Genomic DNA, 21,547 nt, shown 5'->3' with positions numbered 1-21,547 from the left:
CCCTCATTTGATCATTTCTGTGACAGACCAATTTGCTGAAGTTTCTACAGAGCACATTAGGGAATGACAGTTGTAAGGAGGGAAACGTGTGATTAAAATTGTCAAAGTTGCACAGACTGTACTGAGGATAATTTGGAGTGAGTAATGAAAATGTTTAGCTATTGCTCATGTTGGTGGGGACCCCTGACACCCCCTCGAGGATCCTTCAGGGATCTCCGGACTCCACTTTGTAATAGATGCACAAGGAAACTATTTTAATAGAGGGGAACGTGGGTAATCTGATAGTAATTACGCAAAGAACAACAGTCGTCACTGCACACTTCAGTGAGTGTTGCTTCAGGCCAGTCCAGTAGCAGAAGAAGTGACTGCAGCAGCAGCTGATGGAGCCGGCGCGCCTCCCTGTCTACAGCTGTGATTATCAGGAACACTGAGGAGCTTGTGTGTTTTTGTCTCTGTCAGACGGAGGATGTCCGGTGAGCACCAGCCATCTGATTACCTACAATTCTGATGCCGTGCAGCCACTCCAAATCAGTTTAGTCTCATCCCCCTCTCCTAATTGACCAAAATACGGGTACTTTCCAGGGTCAGCGACCAAGCCTGTTCAGCAACCTTGATGAAACCTGAATCCAGGATACAGTATGTTACTCACTGTGGTGCATTTGTGGTTGGAAACATAAGAACTTGTTGTATGGGTACTTTTAGATTCAAACCATCTGCTAAAGTTCTTCTAAATGACACACTTCACCTACCATTTGGAGTGGATGGATATCATCTGACAAAAGGCACTGTACATCAACTTAAAACACTGTTGTGAATGTGAAACAGTTATGATACCAACTCAACAGGCTGCGACAACTCGTAGTAATACCCACAGAGTGGGGACGGACAATGTCCTTAACCCCGGGTACTTGTTTGTCTTATTGTAATGGCTAAGTGGTGTATTACTGCCATAGCACTGTGGGCAAAGTGGGAGCTGGGCAAATTGTTCGCAAACGGAAGGAAACATAGTGTTGGTCGCTTTCCTGCTGTCTGCCCACTGTGGAATCTAACCCCACCCTGGCAGGCTGAATCCATAAAGAAAGGCAGGCTAACTGGTGCACACTGGTATTCCCATCATTACAACTTTGGATGCATATTTATATGTGGAAAAAAAACAGAGGAAATGCAGGAATAGAATGACAATAAGATAATCCACATTCCCAGCTGTCAGTGAAAATCAGTGATGATCTGAATGTGTGTAGCTTGGTATAGTTTGGTAGTGTTGCAGTTGCAATTAAACCAATGGTCCATTACCTCATAACACAAGAAAAGAAATGAGCTTTTACACAAAACTAAAAAGAGCGTGGTATGCACAGTCCAGCACAGCCCTGACCAACATGTCAACTCTCCGGTGAGAAAGCAAACTTTAATGAGCGCGCTCCTCAGACCCCGCACCACATCCGGAGGGTTACCTCGGCTATTACCTTTGCACGAGCTGGCAGGAGCTCCTTTGTGTGTGCGTACAGTACAAATGTGTTGGGTGAGGGGAGGCCCGTGCTCTGGCCCACACAGAGAGAGAGTGGGGTCCACTCAAGGGGGAGCGGGCCCCTGTCTGAAGGCTTAAAATAGATTGGAGGGTGTGAGACTGACTGCAGCCAGGCCGACTGCGTGGAGAGCTTTTGTCGGGGGGGGGGGGCTGCGTTCAACAACTCTTACTGCTGTGCAATGAGTTCTGCAGCTTGTAAGTGGAAACCCCAGAAATAACTCACTACAGATCCAGATCCAGATACATGTGCTGCATAGACTCACACTCAAATCCTTTAGGGTTGGAGGAAGACTGGCTAGAAAATCTTCAGCAAAAATCACTCACTGACATGTTCTAATAAAGCAAGAATCCTGAAATAGTTGGAGGTGCGAGGAGCTCCTTAAAGCAGGGCGAGGCGGCTTTCGCTCCAGGGTTTACAGACCGAGAATCCGCAAGCGCTTCAGTAAAATCCCGCCACGCTGGATTCATTTGCCCTGTAAGACATTGGTTTTTATGATTGTCATAATAACCATAAAAACCTTCACTGGCTGTGGTCACAGAGGAGCGTCCTTCATTTCAGAGGTGGACAAGGCTGACTGGCCAACATCTCATCTTTAATCAAAGTCTAAATATATTGGCTAACGCACTAATGTTCTCTCTCGCAAGATATTTCTGTCAGCAGCTGCCAAACACACCCCGCCGTGCACCCGAGCACGCACACACACACGCCACTGTCACAGCACTTTTATTTGCGAGTATAAAAAAAACATTTACTGGACAGTGACAGCCTTTTCCAATAATCCTCCTTGAGAAAGAGCTGTAAGAAGCCAGCTTTGGCAATAGAAAAGCAGGCACACAATCGAAAGCAAATCTTTCTCTGGGAAAACGGAATATAACCACAGGGCTTTTTGTCAGCTTCACACTGCGAGAAAAGAGGCAGATATGCAAGTTTCTCAAAAGGTCCTAGTCAGCTTTTCACACGGGACTGCAGAGGTTACAAAAGCACTGCGTAGGGAACTGACTTGGAGGGCTGGACCGACACCAACGGCATTAACTACAATACATGTTAACATCCTGTGCTTTTGTGGCCTTAGCACTGTCCTCTTCCTCTATGCCTCAGCAGGAATGTGAACTTCATACACAGCGGTGGTCTGTTGCACATTGTACACGCGCAGGAAACAACACCGCCCACGGACATATTGAATTCTTGAGGTGACATTCGTGTCAATACATGATGCGCAAGAAAAACTGTCTTTGAGTTAAGTCACACAGATAAATCACTGTCCCTTCATTCAAAATCTGTGTGTTTAACAGCCGATCGACATTTTCCTGGTTACGTATGATTGAGGATGTGCCTGCAGCAGGGGGACAAACATCTCAGTGCTGTAATGTCACGACAGCTGACACACGGTTCATGTTGTGAAGTTTACACACATCACAAGTACAACTACTCAAGTACCAATACAAGGTACTTATACTTTACTTTTTACTCCACCACATTTGTCTGACAGCTTTAGTTACTAGCTACTTTTCAGATTACAATTTTTTAACAACCTTCCTGTCCAGCGAAAACCATGTGTCTCCAACCTTTCTAATGAACTGAAGAATGAAGTGTTCCTTCATGGGCTGAGAAACTTGTTGGATTAGCTGTAAAACGCATCGTCACGCAGATGAAAACAGGCCGTTTCTCTGAGCTCAGGAAACGTTGACTTTAGGGAGATTGTACGTGGTTCTCACAGGACAGCGACACTGCAAACATGATGATCTTATAGAATATGATGTTCGCTGTAGATTAAAGTACTCAACAGTACGAGAAGTAATTCAGATGAGCTCAACCATAAACATCCACCAGCGGTGAAACGCAGCAGACACATGAACGCAGCAGTGACATTAAACCTGCAGCATCACAGCAGAACACTGAGGGAGCACTTCACTGCACACCTTTACTTTTGATACTTGAATACTTTGACTTCAGTGAGGTTTTGAATGCAGGACTTTTACTTGTAATGGAGTATTTTTACAGAGTGGAATATATACTTAAGCACAATGAATACTGGATACTTCCTGCTGCTTGTTGTTGAGGACTGAAGGTGACTGTTCCTTTACACGACGCTGTGAGTTTGACTTGGGTGGAGGAACTCTGCAGCCGCTGGCTCGTGGTCTGACCCTCTGTTAATGATTTCTTGTGATCATCATCGCTCGCAGACATTTCCTAAGACCGGTCGGCTGCTTCGATGTGTCGATTCAAATTTGTTGCCGACGTGGCTGACGTTTGAACGTGTTTTTTCAGACCCAGCAGGCACACCCCGTATAAAAATGTGAGATTCTTTTCATTTGGAATCTGCACTGCTTTGTTCATGAAACTGCTTCAAATATTCATTCCAATCATGGCAGCATGCTGGGTGCTGTAAAACACAGTGTGTGAGCATCATTAACTGCTCACGCTCGTGTTCATTAGCTGCAAACTGATGCATTTAATTCAGCGTTCACCAAAACGTGAGCATGTTCGACATGCTGTAAACCAGTAAAATTGATTTTCAGAGGTAAAGTTGTGTTTGTAACTCATCCTCGCACTTCCAAAACACACAGTTCTCATGTAGTGTGCCCCAAACCATCAACAGGCTGCATGGGTTTAAAGCTCAGAAGCCCTCTCACACAAGCAGCATTAGCATGTCTTTTCCACCCCTTACTTTTGCAGTTTATGGCACAAAAACAACTCTAGTTTCATTTCCACCACTGAAATCCATCTATATGATGATGGCCCAGCTGGCTTCTACCCTGCCGTGAACAAAATGTTTGAGTAGACGCTGAATTCTTGTCTTTGGGTTGAAAAAACCTACACTGCAGGGCAGGGTCAAGCCCAATCCTTTAAGTCTTCAAATATATATTCTAACAGGACATAGAGCCAATTTCTTTAAAAGTCAGTTCTAGTCTAAGCTGTTCATAGCCAAATGAGTAAGAGGGTTTGCCATCAAAGCCAGGAGGCAGTGTTTTTGCAGCCTTTGTGTACACCGGCTCAACACCTGACTTCTCTGGTCTGCATCAGCACAGCCATGCAGGCGGTTCCTTAATGAGAACAGGTTTGTGCTTGACAGCAGGGTTTGGAACATGCAGAGAGAGAGGCAACCCTGACACTAAAAGGGACTCACACCTCTCCCTTACCTGAGACATCCCCAGATTTCCTTGCAATTACTCTGAGCATCTGCACACTATCCAGGCTGCAACCACCTGAGTGCTGTGGAGCATCGCCCTCTCACTAAGACTGGCACCCAGCCGGCCCGGTGCCTTCGCCATCGCAATTCCAGCAAATAAATAAGATATGCAACAATTGTCTCACTTCTAATCCGGGACTCTGGATGCACCCTCATTTCATTAGGCTGAAATTCTGACTGAAACAAAGAGAGACAAGACAAGGCCATAAGCATTGTGTGCCAGAGAGCGGTTAGATAGATAGCAGGCAGGCACCATGCAATAACAAAATGAGCACTCAATCTTATTTTGGATCCCTGCAAGCATTGGAGTCGTGTTTTTCTCTTCAATCGGAGCAGATTCTTATCTAACCACTAAACTGCTGTAAACAGATCGACTGCTTGCTGGAATGCCACAGTCATGGTGAATATTTCATATGAAACCTATTGTTGTCTGCCCCAGTGGGGCCTCAGCAAATGGCCCAATGAGGGAGAAAACACTGGAGTAGATTCCACAGACCAAAGCCCATTAGTCCACTGGCCTCAGGAAGGAACCGAGCAATATCTCAGAATGATGAAAGCAACTTTTTCAGACTAGTGATGCAGTGAACAAAGATTGAAGAGAGATGATATCTGAAGACCTCTGCTAATCCTGCGGAATGTATCAAACGGGGAGCAGCCAGCTCCAGATTATGATTCAAGGACGCGAAGAGAAACTGGCTGCAGCTCCACCGCAAACGATTCTCCACACACTGGGGAAGAAAACGATGACTCTCCCTGTTTGCACATAACTTACTTTGTCGTGTAATAAGAAGCCAAAAGACCCCCACCCTAAAAGCCTCAAAAACACAACCCTGTGAAAGATTCCTTCCAGATTCGATGCCCACACGAATAACAACATCTCATAGCAAGAGTGACGCTGTCTCATCTGAACTGCAGTCATCTGTGTTGACTCCAAGCTGCGCCACAAACAGAAGCCATGTCTGACTGTTCCATGGGAAAGCAACATCGCCATGTTTTTTTCCACACAACAAATACGTCACCAACTACGGTGAAGACTGTAATATGCAAATTGTGACACTAAAAACACACAGCAAAAAATAAATCCAGGAAATAAAAAGTGAAAGAAATTGTGAGATTTCAAAAATCCCCCAGGGAAAACATTGTACAATCAACACGTGAACTTGAAAATGTCGAGTAATGCAAGACATCTTTCTCACCCATTCCACCCCACTTCAAATCTCCAGTCACCAGCTGTGAAAAGAAAGCCAAACTAGAGATGAGGACATCAGTTAGTCTGGGAAGCAGACAGCCTTGAATCATCAGCAGCCCTCAGCGAGGCAGTGAAGGACCTCAGAACAATGCTCCAGCTTCACACCACAGAAACAGCAGCGGGGCAATGATATCCGCCACAGAACGACTTTATCAGAGCAGAGGAGACATTTTATCTGCCAAGACCACAAATCAGAAACCCGACCAGCGCTCCCAACTCTGCCCTGTTTTGGTCCACACCTGCCTGTGCTGGGTTCAGGGTCCGTGCAAGGAATAAGCTGCCCATTTTTCACTTGTCAGTTTCTGAACATTCAGTGGCTACAAAATGCAATAAATACAGTGAACGAAAGGGGGCTGAAAGTGGACGAAACTGCAAACCAAAAGTCCCACAACCAAGAACACAGACATGATAGATTTCCCACATGTGCATGTTTCAAAAGTCAGAGTGCTACAGGGGTGCTACGAACGCCACTTCCACGCTGCATGCCAAAAGAGAAGCCACGTGCTGAACGGACGGCTATTTTCTCCTGAAAAACAGCGGCTTCAAATTCCTAACATGTTGTGGAGATTAGACAGCAATTCTGTGGAATTCCGAGCCCCATATGGTGACAAGGTGCTCACATCTCCCCCTATTAGAGGTTTGTGTTCCTTGCCAGGAGTTCCAGCACTTGTTCGAAAGCCAAAATAAAGATTAAGCAACAGAGGGGAGCAAAGAGAAAGCCAGCAGTGTGTAGTGAAATAATGCTCATTTCGGTGCGAACGGTTAAACCTCCTCTCATCGGCTACTCCGAGAGCAGGCTCTGGGCTGTAAAGCAGGTTTAAGAAGGATGGAGAGGGGCAGGGGGAGGGGCCCATCACATGGATCATGACTCATTTGAGGTATTAGACCACGGCTGTTCCACTTTCCCAAATCACCTCTATAGACTTGCTGGACAACACACAATGAGTCAGCCCTTGGACACTTTGAATGAAAAGGTGGTGGCGTTCCAGCTTCAACACGCAGTGAATCCAGGAAATGAACAATAAGCTCCTACTGTGCAAATCTCTGGAGTTTTACGGGAAAAGTCTCACATTAGCTGCAATCTATGGAGGACCTTTTACCTCTGCAAGTGCTCAGCAATGTTAATGAGGATTCACAGCTACAGGGTATGTTTACTGAGCTACCTTACTAGAGTATAGCAGCATCTGTAATATCCTCCAGAAAACAAGCCCCCCCATTGAGGCTTTTCTGAGGTAACATCAAAACAGACTCTCTGCACATGGAGCTTGAATTAGGTTGTCACAGTCTGAGAAATTAGTCTCCATAACTGTCTGAGTGCATGGCTGTCATATTTCATCATGCACGTCGTTTCACTAGACCAGCCAGGCAACAAACACAAAAACAGACGCAGCAGACATTAACATAAAACGCCATCTCTGCTGGATCCCAGTTTGACATCCGACGGCCTGAAAGAGGCATGAAAGAGATATCATTCCTTCAGGCCACAGCCTCCTGAGTGGCGTCACCAAAGCAAAGCAGTTTGTTGCATCATCAAGGCTGCCCTGCGCGTTCAAGTCGGGATATTAAAGAGAGAAAACACAGCGCTGACTGATTGGGACTCCAACAGCCCCATTAGCGAGGCACGTTCCAGAGGCATGCAACAATTAAGGCAGCTCTGCCTGCCAGGGAGGACTGGAAGATCCACGAGCGGCCAAATGCTCATCGTTCAAAGCAGCCAAGCTGAAACCCCAAGCCAAAAGATGTAACTTCTAGAGAGAAAAATATCCATATAAAGAAAAAATCTGAGTGATTCTGCTGCATGTTTACAATTGCTGCATAAGAAACATGCTCACAGGAAATACAAAAACGCTATTCGAATTCCAATGAAAAGAAAGCTGCCCTTGAACAGACTGGACCTGGTAGCACACAGTATGCACATCCAACTTTTGAATATGCATCGCAAAGTCAGATGGATAACTTCCTGAATACAACACCAAGGGAGCATTAATCCAGTATGCAGGCATCATTATTTAGCTCCTCCGCGACCACAGGGGACAGAAATGTGTCTCGTCACAGCAGTAATGTCAGAGTTCTCCTGGCTATACGTTTCCTCTCTCGCCTGGTCCTCTGAGAGCGAACGGGAGCTTCAGCACTACAGAGGCTGACCCACTTCAGAACCTCATTGCACAATGCTGCAATGCTGCCGCTAGCAAAGTTCACAAGCACTGCCAAATATACACAGTACGCGGGAATTCACACATCGAAGCATCTGTAACATTCACTCAGCATCCACAATGTGCACAAACAGAGGAACAGTACAGTAAACATACCAAAGAAGCCTAGTTTTAAACTCCATCTTGCAGACATCAGCTCCTCCCTGGAGAGGATATCTGCAGTGAAAAGGCAGAGAAAGTCTTCCTCTGCAGCACCTGCTCTCGACACTGCACACCTCCGTAGCCCTCAAAGCACAAAACGAAGCAAGCTGAACATAACATGCCGAAGTTTGGATTTAACAAACTTCTGAGAGAACAGGTCCCAGGAATGAGCACCAGATAGCCACGGTTTGGGTATCAAAACACTTCCAAAAGTGCACAGCTGTGGTAGAGGAGAGGCAGGAGCGTTCAGCCGAGAGGGAAAGTTAATTAGGTTTGTTGGTGTATGTTGGATGGAGAAGACAGGAGGCTCGTTTGCCACAGAGATGGAGTACAGCACAACAGCAGCAGCTTGTGGCTTCGGGGCTCCAAGGTCGGAGGGCCGGGGACATCATGCCAGTCCTGCTGCCTGCAAGCCTCAGATTGCAAAGCGTGGATGGAGGCCTGTAATTTCAGATCGGTCTCTGCGCACGTGTCCACTGTGATTTCCGCACCACAATGTGGCAGGGGACACAATATCATTCCCTTTGAAGGCCGTCCCACAGATTTAGTATCCAACTCTCAGCCCCTGCTGCGACGACCATATTTCAGTGAGACTGGTTGGAATAATTCTGGACTCTTTGGAGAATGTAGGCAATTTGTCATCACTAATATAGCAGAACATGAACACATTTGCATATTCATCATTTGTAAAACTGTAGCACCACAAAAAAATACAGCAGTAATGAATTATTGAGGACTGAAACCCACAATGTTTTTTAATCAATATATCAGGATTTAACACTAAAACAGACACATTGGTCACGGTCAAGTACACGGGCCACTGAGAAAGCTAACCCAAATTTTTAGGTCAACCTAGTTGGTTGACAATGCCAACGCTGTTTAACTCATCACTCATACAAATAACCCACTACACTCACAATCATGTTATGTGGTTGGCAGGGTTGGGCTATATGTCTGTATTCTGTAAGATGACTTTTCAGCTGGAGGTAGCATCGCTTTGCTATCTCTGCGTGTGCTTGGCCTTTGAAGGCCTTTGAATCAATGTGCAGCTCAACAGTAACATTGGGTAAACAGGAGCTTGCATGTGATGATGTGTGTAGCTCTGTGTGTAAGTCTTAATGTGTGGGATTAGTCGAGTTGTCGGCTAACACAGGCAAGTCCTGTAAAATCTTTCGGCAGTTGCATCCCAGATCTTCACATTCCCGCTACCACACCTTGGCTACTACCTCAGTCTGTATGGCATGTGTCAAATAACGCTCTGCCGGTGTGCCGCGCCACAGGACTGAAGTCAATTTTCATTTCCTCCTTAAAAATCTTCCCTGACTGTAGAAAGCACCACCTGAGTTCATTTCTGCAGGTAATTATAGACGGTAGTAAAGCACTCAGCGCACTTCACTTTCATTGCCATTAGCAGTGCAAGACCATAACAAGACCTTGTTAAAGTCACAACATGAGCGGCGTGAGAACACGAAGGATCAGGGAAAGGGTGCACTCAGTCTGGTCTCCCGTGACTTCTGGCTCAACGGTAAGTGACGCTTGTGCGCTGCACAAGGAGGGCATTGATACTCGTTCTGCTGGCCAGTTACAGACTGCAGCAGCTTTAATTAGCACCAGCATTTTCTAGCATTGTGCTACAAGGACTGTGGATAAGTGACAGGGAATACAGCGGAGGTGGATTATGGCTTGGAGCAGCCTGAGGAAGCAGTGCTCCCATCTGAGCAGGCTGGAATGTAACTGCACCGTGACCCCAAAAACACTCCTTGTGTTCCCTTGTAGGCTGAACAACAGAGGCTGCAGCTGGCCACTCCTTCACAGGAACTTACTAACCCCCCACCTAGCACACCCCCCCCACACACACACACACACTCAGAGCCGGATTGAAGAGAGACAGTGAACAAAACAGGCAGAGAGTGGGTTTTATTGGATTAAGCCTCTCTTAACTGTACTGATGATGGAAAGAATTTGGGAACTCAAGGAGGTCTGTGTCAACAGGCCTTGTTTGCTTAACTTTGAGAACGTTACAGGGTTTAGAGCACTCTTTTCCACAAGTCCTACATCTACGGAGGTAAAAATGAAAAAAACACATGCCTTAGAGCAGCTGCTGACCAACCAGGGTATTAAATTGAGACCCTCCTTGAATCTCTAAGGATCCAGGAAAGCAGCTTGGTAACCAACAGCAACTTAGAACAGCCATAGGGAAATAAATACCCATATGAGCTTCAGGGTGGTGGCAGCCAGAGGTCCAGTTAGGAAAATATGGGCTGTGATTCTCCAGCACTGGGTATGTTTTAGAGGCAATGTACCTGCAGTATCAATCTTCAGAGCAGTATTTTTTCTTCTCCCACAAAGTCTACAAGCACAGTTAAAACCACAGACACCGGCAGACGCACAGAGGGTGGAGCTATTTCTGTTACTGTCTGCCTTTCTGAGACATGTAAAAGCACAAATAATGATGGAAAACGGGTTGTTCTAGTGGCTCGGCAGCTAATGTGACTGCGCCATCAGCTCATGACTGTTCTGTTTTGCAGACACTCTCCCAGTATATTATTAGCTAATAAAGCAAAATGTAGAATATTACTTAATACACAACTGATAAATGGAGAGAGTATAATAGCTGTAGAGAAAATAGGTAGAATGTTTTTTTTTTTCTATGCGTCCCTGGGTATGATCTCCCTCTCATCTCGCAGGATTGATGTACAGCACAAAGAAAGTCATTTGCACCCTGTTTCATGTCCACTGTGGCTCTACTGGCCTGCAATTGAATCCTGACACAACATTTTCTCTCCAACTTTCAGCTGCCCCCTCTTCAGAGAAAGAACACACAACTACCATGTCCTATTACCGAGCTAAAAGCTTGCTTGGCTGGAGCGACGGGACACTGGCAGCTCTAAAAGCCTGCGCCACAGGGCCAGGATTGTACACTCTCCAACCCAGTGCAGAGTGTTAAGTACAGCACCTTCCACGGATGGCTGGCACCTGTCCCTCCATATCCGCAGACCTGGTTGGCACAGATCAACGCTGCACCACGCTCCACTTCACAGCCTATTACACATTCCAAACAAATTAAATATGAGGGGGTGTGATGGGGCGAGATGGCATTTTCGTGGAGCCCCGGCAGGCAGCGCAGGCCACGCACGCTGCAGAGGTTCATTAGACAGCTCAATAGAGCCTTGTGGAATGTGCGAGGAGGCGCATCACTCCATTGTTCACCAGTGGCTCCTCTGGGAATGGGCTGAGCACATATCAAGAGAAGATGAGAAGATGAGTACCATTGCTGTGCCATCGCATGTAATGGCACATGACAGCCAGTCCAGTGTCTCGATGCCTCTATTGTAGAAACTATTGAAGTGTACAATCCGTTGTCTGCGTGGAGAATCGGCAGCACTGAGAATTTTAGGAGGTTGTGTTCCTGGTTTGGCTGAACTCTTGCCACTGGTTAGCATAATGTTTGTGTGCAGGCACTGCTGGGGCCGGAGCTGTGGCTGCCACAGAGAAGGCTGCGTGTAGCAGGGGCCGTTGTGGCCCTGAGGCCGGTCAGCTTACAGTGGTTTGGACTTTCCCTCTCCCTCTTTCCTCCTCTATCATTCTCTTTTATTTTTCTCCCTGGACCCAAGCCATCAGCAGTAACAGCCGCTATTGTGTGTTGCGAGATCCAGAGCAGCATTCTAATGAAGTGCCGGACCTCATCAGTGCACTTCAACCGCCAGCGGGTCAGTAACAGCCAGTCCTCACTTCAGAGTCCCTGCAGGCTTTGCGACTGAGCTCTGAGCAAGTCAAACATGGATCTACAACAGCTAGATACATGCTGCTTTTCACACACAATATATGAGCAAACAAAACTTTGAGTGTGGTGAACTTGCAGACTTCATATCTATCACTACACAGGGCTGTCACGATCATTACATTTTAGTTACGGTCACATAAATAACTGTGAATAACAATTTATTTGTCTTTTTCTCTTAATTTCATGTCAGCATAAAACAAAAAATGTGGTCTTGTATGAGCTGAAACATAAGAAGAGCAGCAAGGTGCTCTTTTTTTCTGACATTGGAACCTTGTGCTCAGGTAGACTGAGGTTCAATCAGCTGACGGACACCCACCTGTATCACTTTCTATTTGTTGCAGCATTTCTAACGTTAGTCAAGTTTCCATTAACACGTAGCGCAAATCTGAACAGACTTTACAGAAAATCGGCAAAAGAATATGCAAAGTCATGTGCGTTTCCATCCACTACCATTCTGCGAATGTGCATGTGAAGTAGTAGCAGTAGAAGAAAGCACCTCGCAGTCAGCTCAATTAATTACAATCAGGTGATTATGTGATAGTAATGACAGGCCTGTCAATACATGCTGCACAGTGGAGCACATCTCTCCTGGTTTGTGACAAAATCAGTGTGCTGGACAAATGAAATGATTGACAAAAGTTAACCGTGGTGAAACATAATGTCAATGCAATAGCTTTGACACTGACGTTTACACTTACACACCTGTAAACAGATGTGCTACATGTGAATACAGACTGAAGTCCACGGCTGGTCACAGGTGCCGGCCTCATCCAACCACACTGGCAACATTTAATCAGGTAAGTATGACATGACATGAAAGATAAAACACATGGTTTTAGTGAATTACTTTTTCTCCATATTGACTTGAAATGCTATCACCGCTGCTTTACATATCTGTAGCTGCTAGCTCCTGTCAAAAAAATCCACTATGGCTTCAACTGATCTTCAAAAACCCCACGACTGTGATGACTCCTTACAGCAGTTAAACGAAATAAATCGGAGATGCCTCATACAAGCTCCTCGCACTGCCACATGTCAGTGTAATCTGAATGGTCAGCCGGCACTGACAGAGCCCTACTAAAGAGCTGTCAGAGGCAATCATTAATCCCAAAAGGCAGCATGGGACAGATGGCACAATGATGGAGGATCGATGCCGTCCCCGGCATCCCAGCTACTTCCAGTGGCCGGCCCAGAGGCAGGAACTGGGCTAATCCCTCAAAAGAAAGTTCCAGACTAAACACGCAAGAGGAGCCTGAGCCATCTCGCGCTCCCCCCAGCCCCCACGGCTGCACTGCATGTACTGCCTAGTACAATGTGAATGGCACTGAAGGGGGTTAAAAAGAGAAAGGGAGAAGTAGGGAGGCGTTTGTTCCTGCATTTCTGGTTGAGGGAAGCTTTATGAGGACTTTGACCTTCCCCCTCAGGGCCCCTCTGAGAGGTCCCCAGCTGCAGGACGGAGGGGGTGGAGCCTATATGAACTATACATAACTGTCAAAGGAGCCCCAGTTCTTTTGAAAAGGCCCCAGAGCCAGACCCTTCTGCAACTGAAGGTCTGGGTGGCAGCAGTTTTCCCATCATGGAGCGCACGAAGAGGAGAGAACTTCCCCTCTATGGTCCATTCAAGATAAACAGCACACATCACATCAATAAATCAACAAATATTGAGGACTGTTTATGTTCCTGCAGTCTATCTAATGCACTTGAGTAATTGTTTTCTCCACCTAGCAGAAATGAAATCTTGACTATCAATGTTATAATAAGACAGTTACGGACCAGTCTGGTCGTCAGCTGGGGTCAAATCAGCCTCAGTACTCCTCAGCACTCACACTGCCAGCTGTTTCTCTATGCTATGAATGCTGGGAAGATGGGAATTTGCGGGCCATGCTGTCATCAATCACTGGCTTTAAGGCTTACCGGGTGCTGCCCATAGAACTGTCACATCTGCAGCTTCAAACACAGTCCCTGCAGGAAAGCCAATCACTGTGGCGACACACATGCGAACACACGAGTATATCCACAGCAAAATTTGCACGCGCACATACATGCGCACAAACACACCCACGCCGTGCAGGTCACTATATCAGCACATTGGGTCCTTTTTCTTGTTCCGTGACCCTCAGTCCACTCAGCAGGAGAGTGGTGTCTATCTCTTTAATTAGAGCATCAGGTTGTGTAATAACCAAACTGTTGCCATTATGTAATCGCACCATTACGATATGAGATTATCATGGAAATATTGTCACTACAATAAATACAGCCGTGATGTGCCCGCAAGAACAACTTTACTTGGGGTGTAATGAGCTCTAGCTTTCTGGTCAGCCTCTACCGCTGTGTGACTAAGCCTCGTCTGCTTTCTCTGGGGCAAGTGGCTCTCTTATCTACCGATCAAAAACATGGCTCTTGTTGCTAGCTTCCAGCAGCACGGATAGAAAGGTGTTTATTGGACACAGCCAGGGAAACCATGAATCCCACTCCCTTATAAACAGGGCTACCCTGTCTGTAGCCTGAAGACAAACACTGAGTAAATAAGCCAGGGATCCAACTGATGTTCCTGTGCAGCCTCCAGTGTGTATATGTGTGTGTGGGTGTGTGTGTGGGTGTGTGTGCATTTGTGTGTTGAAGGAAGAGTGGGCTGACAGTGTGTCTACACCTCCCCTCTGGTGGATTTAATGCATTTGGCAGCAGGGAAAAGCACAAAAACTCTCAATCAGCCAAGTAGTCATTACTAAGTGACTGGAAGTTCATTGTGCGAAATGTTAAACCAGGGAAACACAATGGAGTGTTTTCAAGGATGTGCATGAAATATATGCATGCACACAGGATTCAGACCGTATGCACCCTGCACACGTTTTTGATAAGAGGCAGGCTGTAGAGCTGAATAGGTAAAAAAAAAAAAAAACCAACAGCTCTACCAAGATAATAAGCTGCCATCTCATTAATGCGATGCTTCTTCTCCCCAATGCCGTTTCCAAACATAGCAGTATGAAAACATCCATCTCCTGCACCTCTCACCGCCCGCCCCTCCGGCCTTCCAATTTACTGCCACTCACCTTTTTTTAATTCCATCAGCTCGATGATGAAAGCTGAGAGAGCATTATGGTGCTCGCCAGTGGTCAGACAGTGAGTGAGCTAGTGCGGCCCTGCATCGGTCACACTGTCAGCCGGCCAAATGGGTTAGGACAGATAGAGGGGAAGCCAAGGCAGGGGGAAGGGGGGAGATGTGCGGTGCCAAGGGTTGAGTGGCACAGACCCCTAATGCTCCACAGAACATAACCACAAAGTAAACACCAACACATGAGGGTGTGTTTATATGCTGTAGAGCAAGAACACACAGTGCACTATGTATAGTAATGTGTGACACTTGCTGGGGTCAGACAGGATTTGCACATATTTCTCGGTGTTTGTTTTAACCCACATGCTGCAGCAGATGTCTGGTATAGTGCTGCATCAGGAGCTCTCACATGAAGTGAACCAAACTGTCTCCCACAACATAACTGCTGCAAATTAGAAGCAAAGTTTTGTAAAGGACCATAATCGTAATTCACAATAGGGGTCGGCAGGCAGGAGGCAATAATTCTTTTCATTATTGAATGAATTGACAGAAAATACTGTCGAAGTCTAAAAAACACTGGTTCACATGTGAATATCTGCTGCTTTTCTTTGTCCTCTATGACTGTTAGCTGAACACCTTCAGACAGTTCACAGACAGTAGACAGTTTATGGAGAGAAGAAACCGATCTACAGATTTGTTGATGGTGAAAATGATGATAAATTGTGAACCTAAATTGCCAAGTCTGGTAAACAAGAAAATATTGTGAAAAAATCTGTTGGACTAACAGAAAGACATTTTCTTTCAAATATATAAATCAGAGAAATGCAGCAAATCTGTACACATCAGGAGCTGTGACCGGCAGATGTTTGGTTTTTGCTTAATACGCCATCAGAGGACGACAAACTACTCATGTGAACTCAGTCCAGGCTGCTTAAAACCAAAAAGAAGTATGTGGGTAGGTGGTGGGCGGGGTGGCAGATACTGGAACATGCTAAGCCATGTTGTGTCATGGGTCATGTGGTAAGAGCAGCCATGGGAAGTATGGGAAACATGGGGAGCACAGGCAGGCTGTGTGACGGGAAGGCCATCTGGTATCACCAGTCACCAGGCACTTGCCACCATATGATCATACCCTCTCTCCTTCAAAACACAGCAGGCACTCACGACCACCCCCCCCCTCCAACCTTCTCCCATCCTGCACCCAACCCCCCAGCAAATGCCCCCTCGCACTGACGCGGTCTCCACAGCTATTGACCGCTCATATGTTTCCGGTCACCGGCATTATTCTTGCATGACCTCCACCCTTCAAGCAATACCGCTCCTCATGCTCTACATGTCTTCAAATATTGATCTGCGCGACGTCTTCTGCAGTCACAAAAGGGGCGCCCGAGGAGAGGAGCGCAAAAGAATACGCGAAGGACGGTCGAGCTGTCACACAAAAACACCCCGACAGAAAAAAAAGATGAAGAGAGGTTTGATGGATTTTTAATTTCAGGAAGAAATCAAACAGCATCGGAGAGGGGGGAACGCTCAGCTGCTGCAGCTAAAGCCCCGCTAGCTGTCAGGAGTCTGGCAGTAACCTGCAGTCTGAAGACAGGACCTCCTTTAGTCTTTGGCTGAATCACTGATGAATTATTTTGTTATTCAGATGGGTCCTTCTCGCTTGTGGAAGGGAAATAACGTTGGTTTTTTGATCGACCGTGGCAGGATGAGGACTGCTGGATTATTCAGAATGTTTTCCTTTCTCCTGCACGACAAATCTGGTCTTCTATTTTTCATGAGCAGAAGATGCGACGGCCTCTGAAGCTAAAGTCGGTGGATTTGGGCGCAACCCTGCTGGTGAAAAGTTGGAAATAGAGGCCAGTTTATATTTAACTCAGACATGGTCTGGTGGAGGCACCCCCACTAATTGAGGGCTATGCAGTAATCTTCAGTGGGCTAAAACTCATTTACCATAAGCTCTGCTGCAGCATTAAGATGGGGTCAAGGCAGATCAACATCTCTCTCATCTCCCCTCACTATCTACTATCTTCTGAGTATAAAAAATGATTTTAGGCTGTTCAACAGGACACCCTAAGGGACGTATAGAGTACAGCTAGAGCATCACTGCTAAAAGTGGCAGCAAGAAGAGGCTCAAATGACGATTCCACTCCTGTTCCTGACTATTCTTAACAGCCCAACGGTAGAAAAGCAAGAAGAATGACAAAACAACCACACGGACACTGAAATCGATCCTTTTATGGCTGAAGTGTAGCTTGAACACACATGTCGGCCTCCTGCCTGTGGCAGCACCGCACAAGCAGGTACTCCCGAGCTGAGGAATGTCCAGCTGAGTTGAAAAGGTTGTGCCACGATGCCGGCCTGCCCCGAAGTATGCCAGCTATGTCTGTCCCGCGGGGGTCACACACACGTCCTGCACCTCTCCGACCCATTTTGGGATGCATCCGGACAAGACCTGTTCTCTAGTTGTTAACATGCGTTTCATCCCACCCACATAATCCGAGCCAGGATGCCAGCAGGCAGCTTTTGCCCTGCCTCTGATACGTCGGCTCGCGCTCAGAGCGCAGCCTTCAAACTTGGGATGGAAAGAACAGAGTGTGAAGGCTAAAAAACAGCTTCCCTTCATGGCAGAGGCTCCTCCAGTTATCTGGTGGCACTCATCCACGGGGGCCAGTGCTAACGTATGATTATCAGAGCAACGTGGAGAGCTGACAGAATGTTTTTCTCCACCAGTCAGGGGTTTGGTAACTCCACCCCTCTCAGCCCAGCGGAGGAGAGCGGCGCTGATGAGAAGTTGACCTTATTCAATCAGATTTTTTTTGCCTCCACTTTCTTTCATTTTTGGATGTCTGTCTTCCCTCTTTTTTTTTTGAGCATCCAAGCGCTGCCAAGCTCAGCGGGGAAATGAGCGTTGTGATGGTGTAGGCTGCCTGTGGATGCGCTTCAAACACAGGGAACACTTCCAATAATGTATGCACATCATGCCCTGGTACGCACACACCCACACAGACACAGCAACACACTCGCAAGAGCTAACAAAAGCACATTCCTGCAGTATCTGCGCAAGTGGAAGACAAAAGAGTTTAATGCCATGTCTCTCACACAATTGGCACAACAGCCCATAGGCTATAAATCCTGGGCCGGATTCATTCAGAGCCTAGCAGGCGATGATCAGGGACAAACTGATCAGGGACAAACTTTCAATACTTCACTGCTTGTCCCAGGATCAGCAGTCATTCTATAGGTGGTACTGACATGTCTGAGCCCATGAATGTGTCAGGGAACTCATAAGTCACAGTGCACACACACACACACACACACACACACACACACACACACACACACACACGCAGGACCACCACCAAACATATCTCATGTGAATAACTGTTTACAACATGAAATGGTCACTGAGCAGTGGAGCCACCAGCAGTCTTTACTGTATTTGATGCCATTCAGCATCCTGCGTGCACACGTGCATGCACACCACACAACCATATGTGCCCACACACGCACGCGCGCACTCAGTCGCGCACTATCCACCTGAAGGACATCGACAAATCTGAGAATGTCTGCTCTCGTGTCTTAAACTGGGGGGGGGGGCTACATAAAAGACAGAAAGACTGATGTTTCAGGATAAAATATGCTGGGTATGCAACCAAATCCGAACAATGAGGAATCAATTAGGAGGAGGGAGAAGAGAAGAGTCAGAGAGGCTGAAGATACGATGAGGGGAGACAGAGAGAGAGAAGACCGGCAGCCACAGCAACACGAACCTGTTTCACTTCAGCAGGCATGGTCCAAAATCCCCCCCTTCGCTCCCGAAAAGACAAAAACCTCCCGGAAAAATGTGTGGCAACTATTTCCTCCACTCGGAAAAGTTCTCCTTTCCCTCCTCTCCTCCTGGCGTCTCCTCACGGTTTCCTGGTCTATTTGCGCGGAGTTTTCCCTCTGTGAGCGCAGAGGTAGCAGTTCAGACGCAGGCAGCCATCCTCTGACTGTGCGCCAAGTCAGACGGAGTTAGGTGGAGATATACGGGAAGTGTGCTAGCGGGCCTTTCAAAATAAAGGCGCGACTGTTACGCGCGCTGGCAAGGGACAGGTTTGGGCATTGCCCATTAGATAGCAACGACAAAACTATGGCTAAAATTATGGCTCAAGTTGTAGGTTGATACTATGTTGCTACAACAGACAACAGTCCATACATTGCATATCTTTAAAGCAAGTCACAAAAAACACTTCAACCATGTTCCACAAGCTAGTCCAGCAAAGAACGTGACAAATCATGCTACTTACAAAGTATAGTAACAGTTTTTAAGAGTAGCTAATAGTACATCCTATGTGAGCAACTATGAATAAAAGCCAGACGTAAGTAAAGGGTCTGTTTTTGGTTAAAACACAGCTTGGTAATTAAACATGTTTATCTTATAGGCCTTCTGAGAGTCATGGCCATACTGTTGGACTAGAGAAATGATTTCTTACAAAACAGTTGTCTCTTGAGAGACATGTGACTGTTTAATAGTGAATAGTAAAAGGTAATTCCTGAATTTAAACAATACATAACAAGGAGTCAGGCTTTTTTTTTTTTTTTTCGTAGACAGTACAAAAATAGTTCATTTGTATGCACCTGCTGGCCAAATTGGAGATCTACAAACACATACATACCTATCATAAAATAGCATGTGTAAGCTACATAGCTATTTCAACAGAAACAAAAGTGATTTCTTAAATAATTATGCTGTTTGCAGTGCTTGACAAAAGGCACTGAATAATGAGAATGCCGATTGGAATGAGAATTTGGATCTATGACCAAACTCATTGGTCATATGGATGATGGAGCATTTCTAGCAGAAAGCTTGCTTGGTGTGGCAGAGTGACTAACGAATGTGAGTTGCGCCTTTTTTGTAGAAGCACTCGTGCTTTTATTTTGGAAGTAAAATCACCCTACATCCAGTGTAATTCTGTCTATCTCAGGCTGGTCTGACATAGCTGGAAAAAGGGAACCCTGCTTTCTCCTTTTCAGAGATGCTGCATGTATGTACGTATGGAGTGGATAGAGATGAGGGGCGAGGGGAGCCCCCCCCTCTCTGACGAAAACAGGAACTCTAGAAAAGGAACGGAGCTGAGCCGAAGTGTGTGCATTCGTGCGCTCACTCAACAAAAAAAAGTTAGCCAGAAAGAGAACAAAAACCTCCAGGGCTGAGAGAAAGGGGGGAAAAGAGGAGGTGTGTTATTAGAAAGGAGGGTTCCCAGACAGGCAGCAGGAGCTGGAAGAGGAGCAGCTCTCTCCCTCTCTCTCTCCCTCATTGGGTCCATGTCTGGGGTGGGACCAGCTCCCTCTATGCACTCCAGCTGCGTCTGTCTGTCAACCCATAGATCCCTCCCCCTTGTTGGCATAGACAGACAGAGAGAGGAAAAAGAGGAGATTGGGGGGGGGGGGGGGGGGGGGGTTTGCAGCGGCTCACACACAAAACAAAAGTTGCCCCTTTGAGGCGAAGGCACCCAGTACTCTGCAAATTTTTACACCCCTCACACACACACACACACACACACACACACACACAGCCTCTTTTCTCTGCCTCTTTGTGCCGTTCCTCTCACTGCACTTGATATAAGGGAGGGGTGGGACGTACGTGAAAGAATTCACATTCAAACATCTATTACTGTGACCAAGACTGAGAAGGAATGTTAATCTAATATAACGTAGATGGAAGCTTAGCTAAGGAGAACTCCGAGAGACGTCTGAACTAACAGAATGACTGGGCTAAAAAAAGAGAGAGAGAGAGAGAAAGGAGAAATCCCAAACGGAGGGGAAATGGCTGAGGTTTTGCATTCCACAGGCCTGGTATTTCATCTCCCCCAGCGTTACTGCTCCATTCGTTCTTAATGAAAGACCTGGCCCACCGTGCACCGTTTCATTTACATCTATTTACTTTCAACAATGCCATTACGAATTCAACCGAGCAGCATCGCCTCCAAAAAAAAGTCTCGTAACTTCTTCTCTTATGTGATTTGCAACATCACATTCCACTTAAGCCATTAAAGCAGGGAGCGACTTTCATAACCCTGTTTAAAAATCCATTAAGTGCTTTGGAATACTCATGGGAGCAGATGAGGGACGAAGCATTCATCTTTATTTCCTCTTGAAATCTCAACATAGGTGTTTTGCCTGTGTCCATTTTAGAGTTTAATGCTCTCATAATTGTTTTCCACTCCTGATATGCTAATGTTTAGCAGGTATGATGGTTCCCATGTTCAGCTTCTTGGTTTAGCTGTTAGCATGTTAACAATTGCTGATTACTACTAAGCACAAAGTGCGGCTGAGAATGACCTGAAAGTCATTCGTTGGTTCCAAATCAAGATGTGAGATGAAAAGCTAAAGGATCACCAAAGCCA

General features: G+C 46.3%; 1 protein-coding gene across 5 annotated transcripts in view; it reads right to left on the bottom strand.

Annotated features, from left to right (window-relative positions):
- The window catches only part of arvcfb (ARVCF delta catenin family member b), a 105,173-nt gene extending 86,048 nt beyond the window's left edge, over positions 1-19,125 (bottom strand). For all 5 annotated transcript variants that reach the window (XM_041936507.1, XM_041936510.1, XM_041936509.1 and 2 more), the window contains exon 1: positions 18,929-19,125. In XM_041936507.1, coding sequence (XP_041792441.1) covers positions 18,929-18,949 — 21 coding nt within the window. In that variant the 5' untranslated portion in view covers positions 18,950-19,125. The remainder of the gene's footprint in view (positions 1-18,928) is intronic.
- Positions 19,126-21,547: the final 2,422 nt, after the last annotated feature.

This window comes from Chelmon rostratus, chromosome 5, assembly GCF_017976325.1.
Source record: "Chelmon rostratus isolate fCheRos1 chromosome 5, fCheRos1.pri, whole genome shotgun sequence".
In the NCBI taxonomy this organism is placed as follows: domain Eukaryota; kingdom Metazoa; phylum Chordata; class Actinopteri; order Chaetodontiformes; family Chaetodontidae; genus Chelmon; species Chelmon rostratus.
Note: the sequence above shows the minus strand (reverse complement) of the source record. Positions and strands in the feature narration are given on the sequence as shown.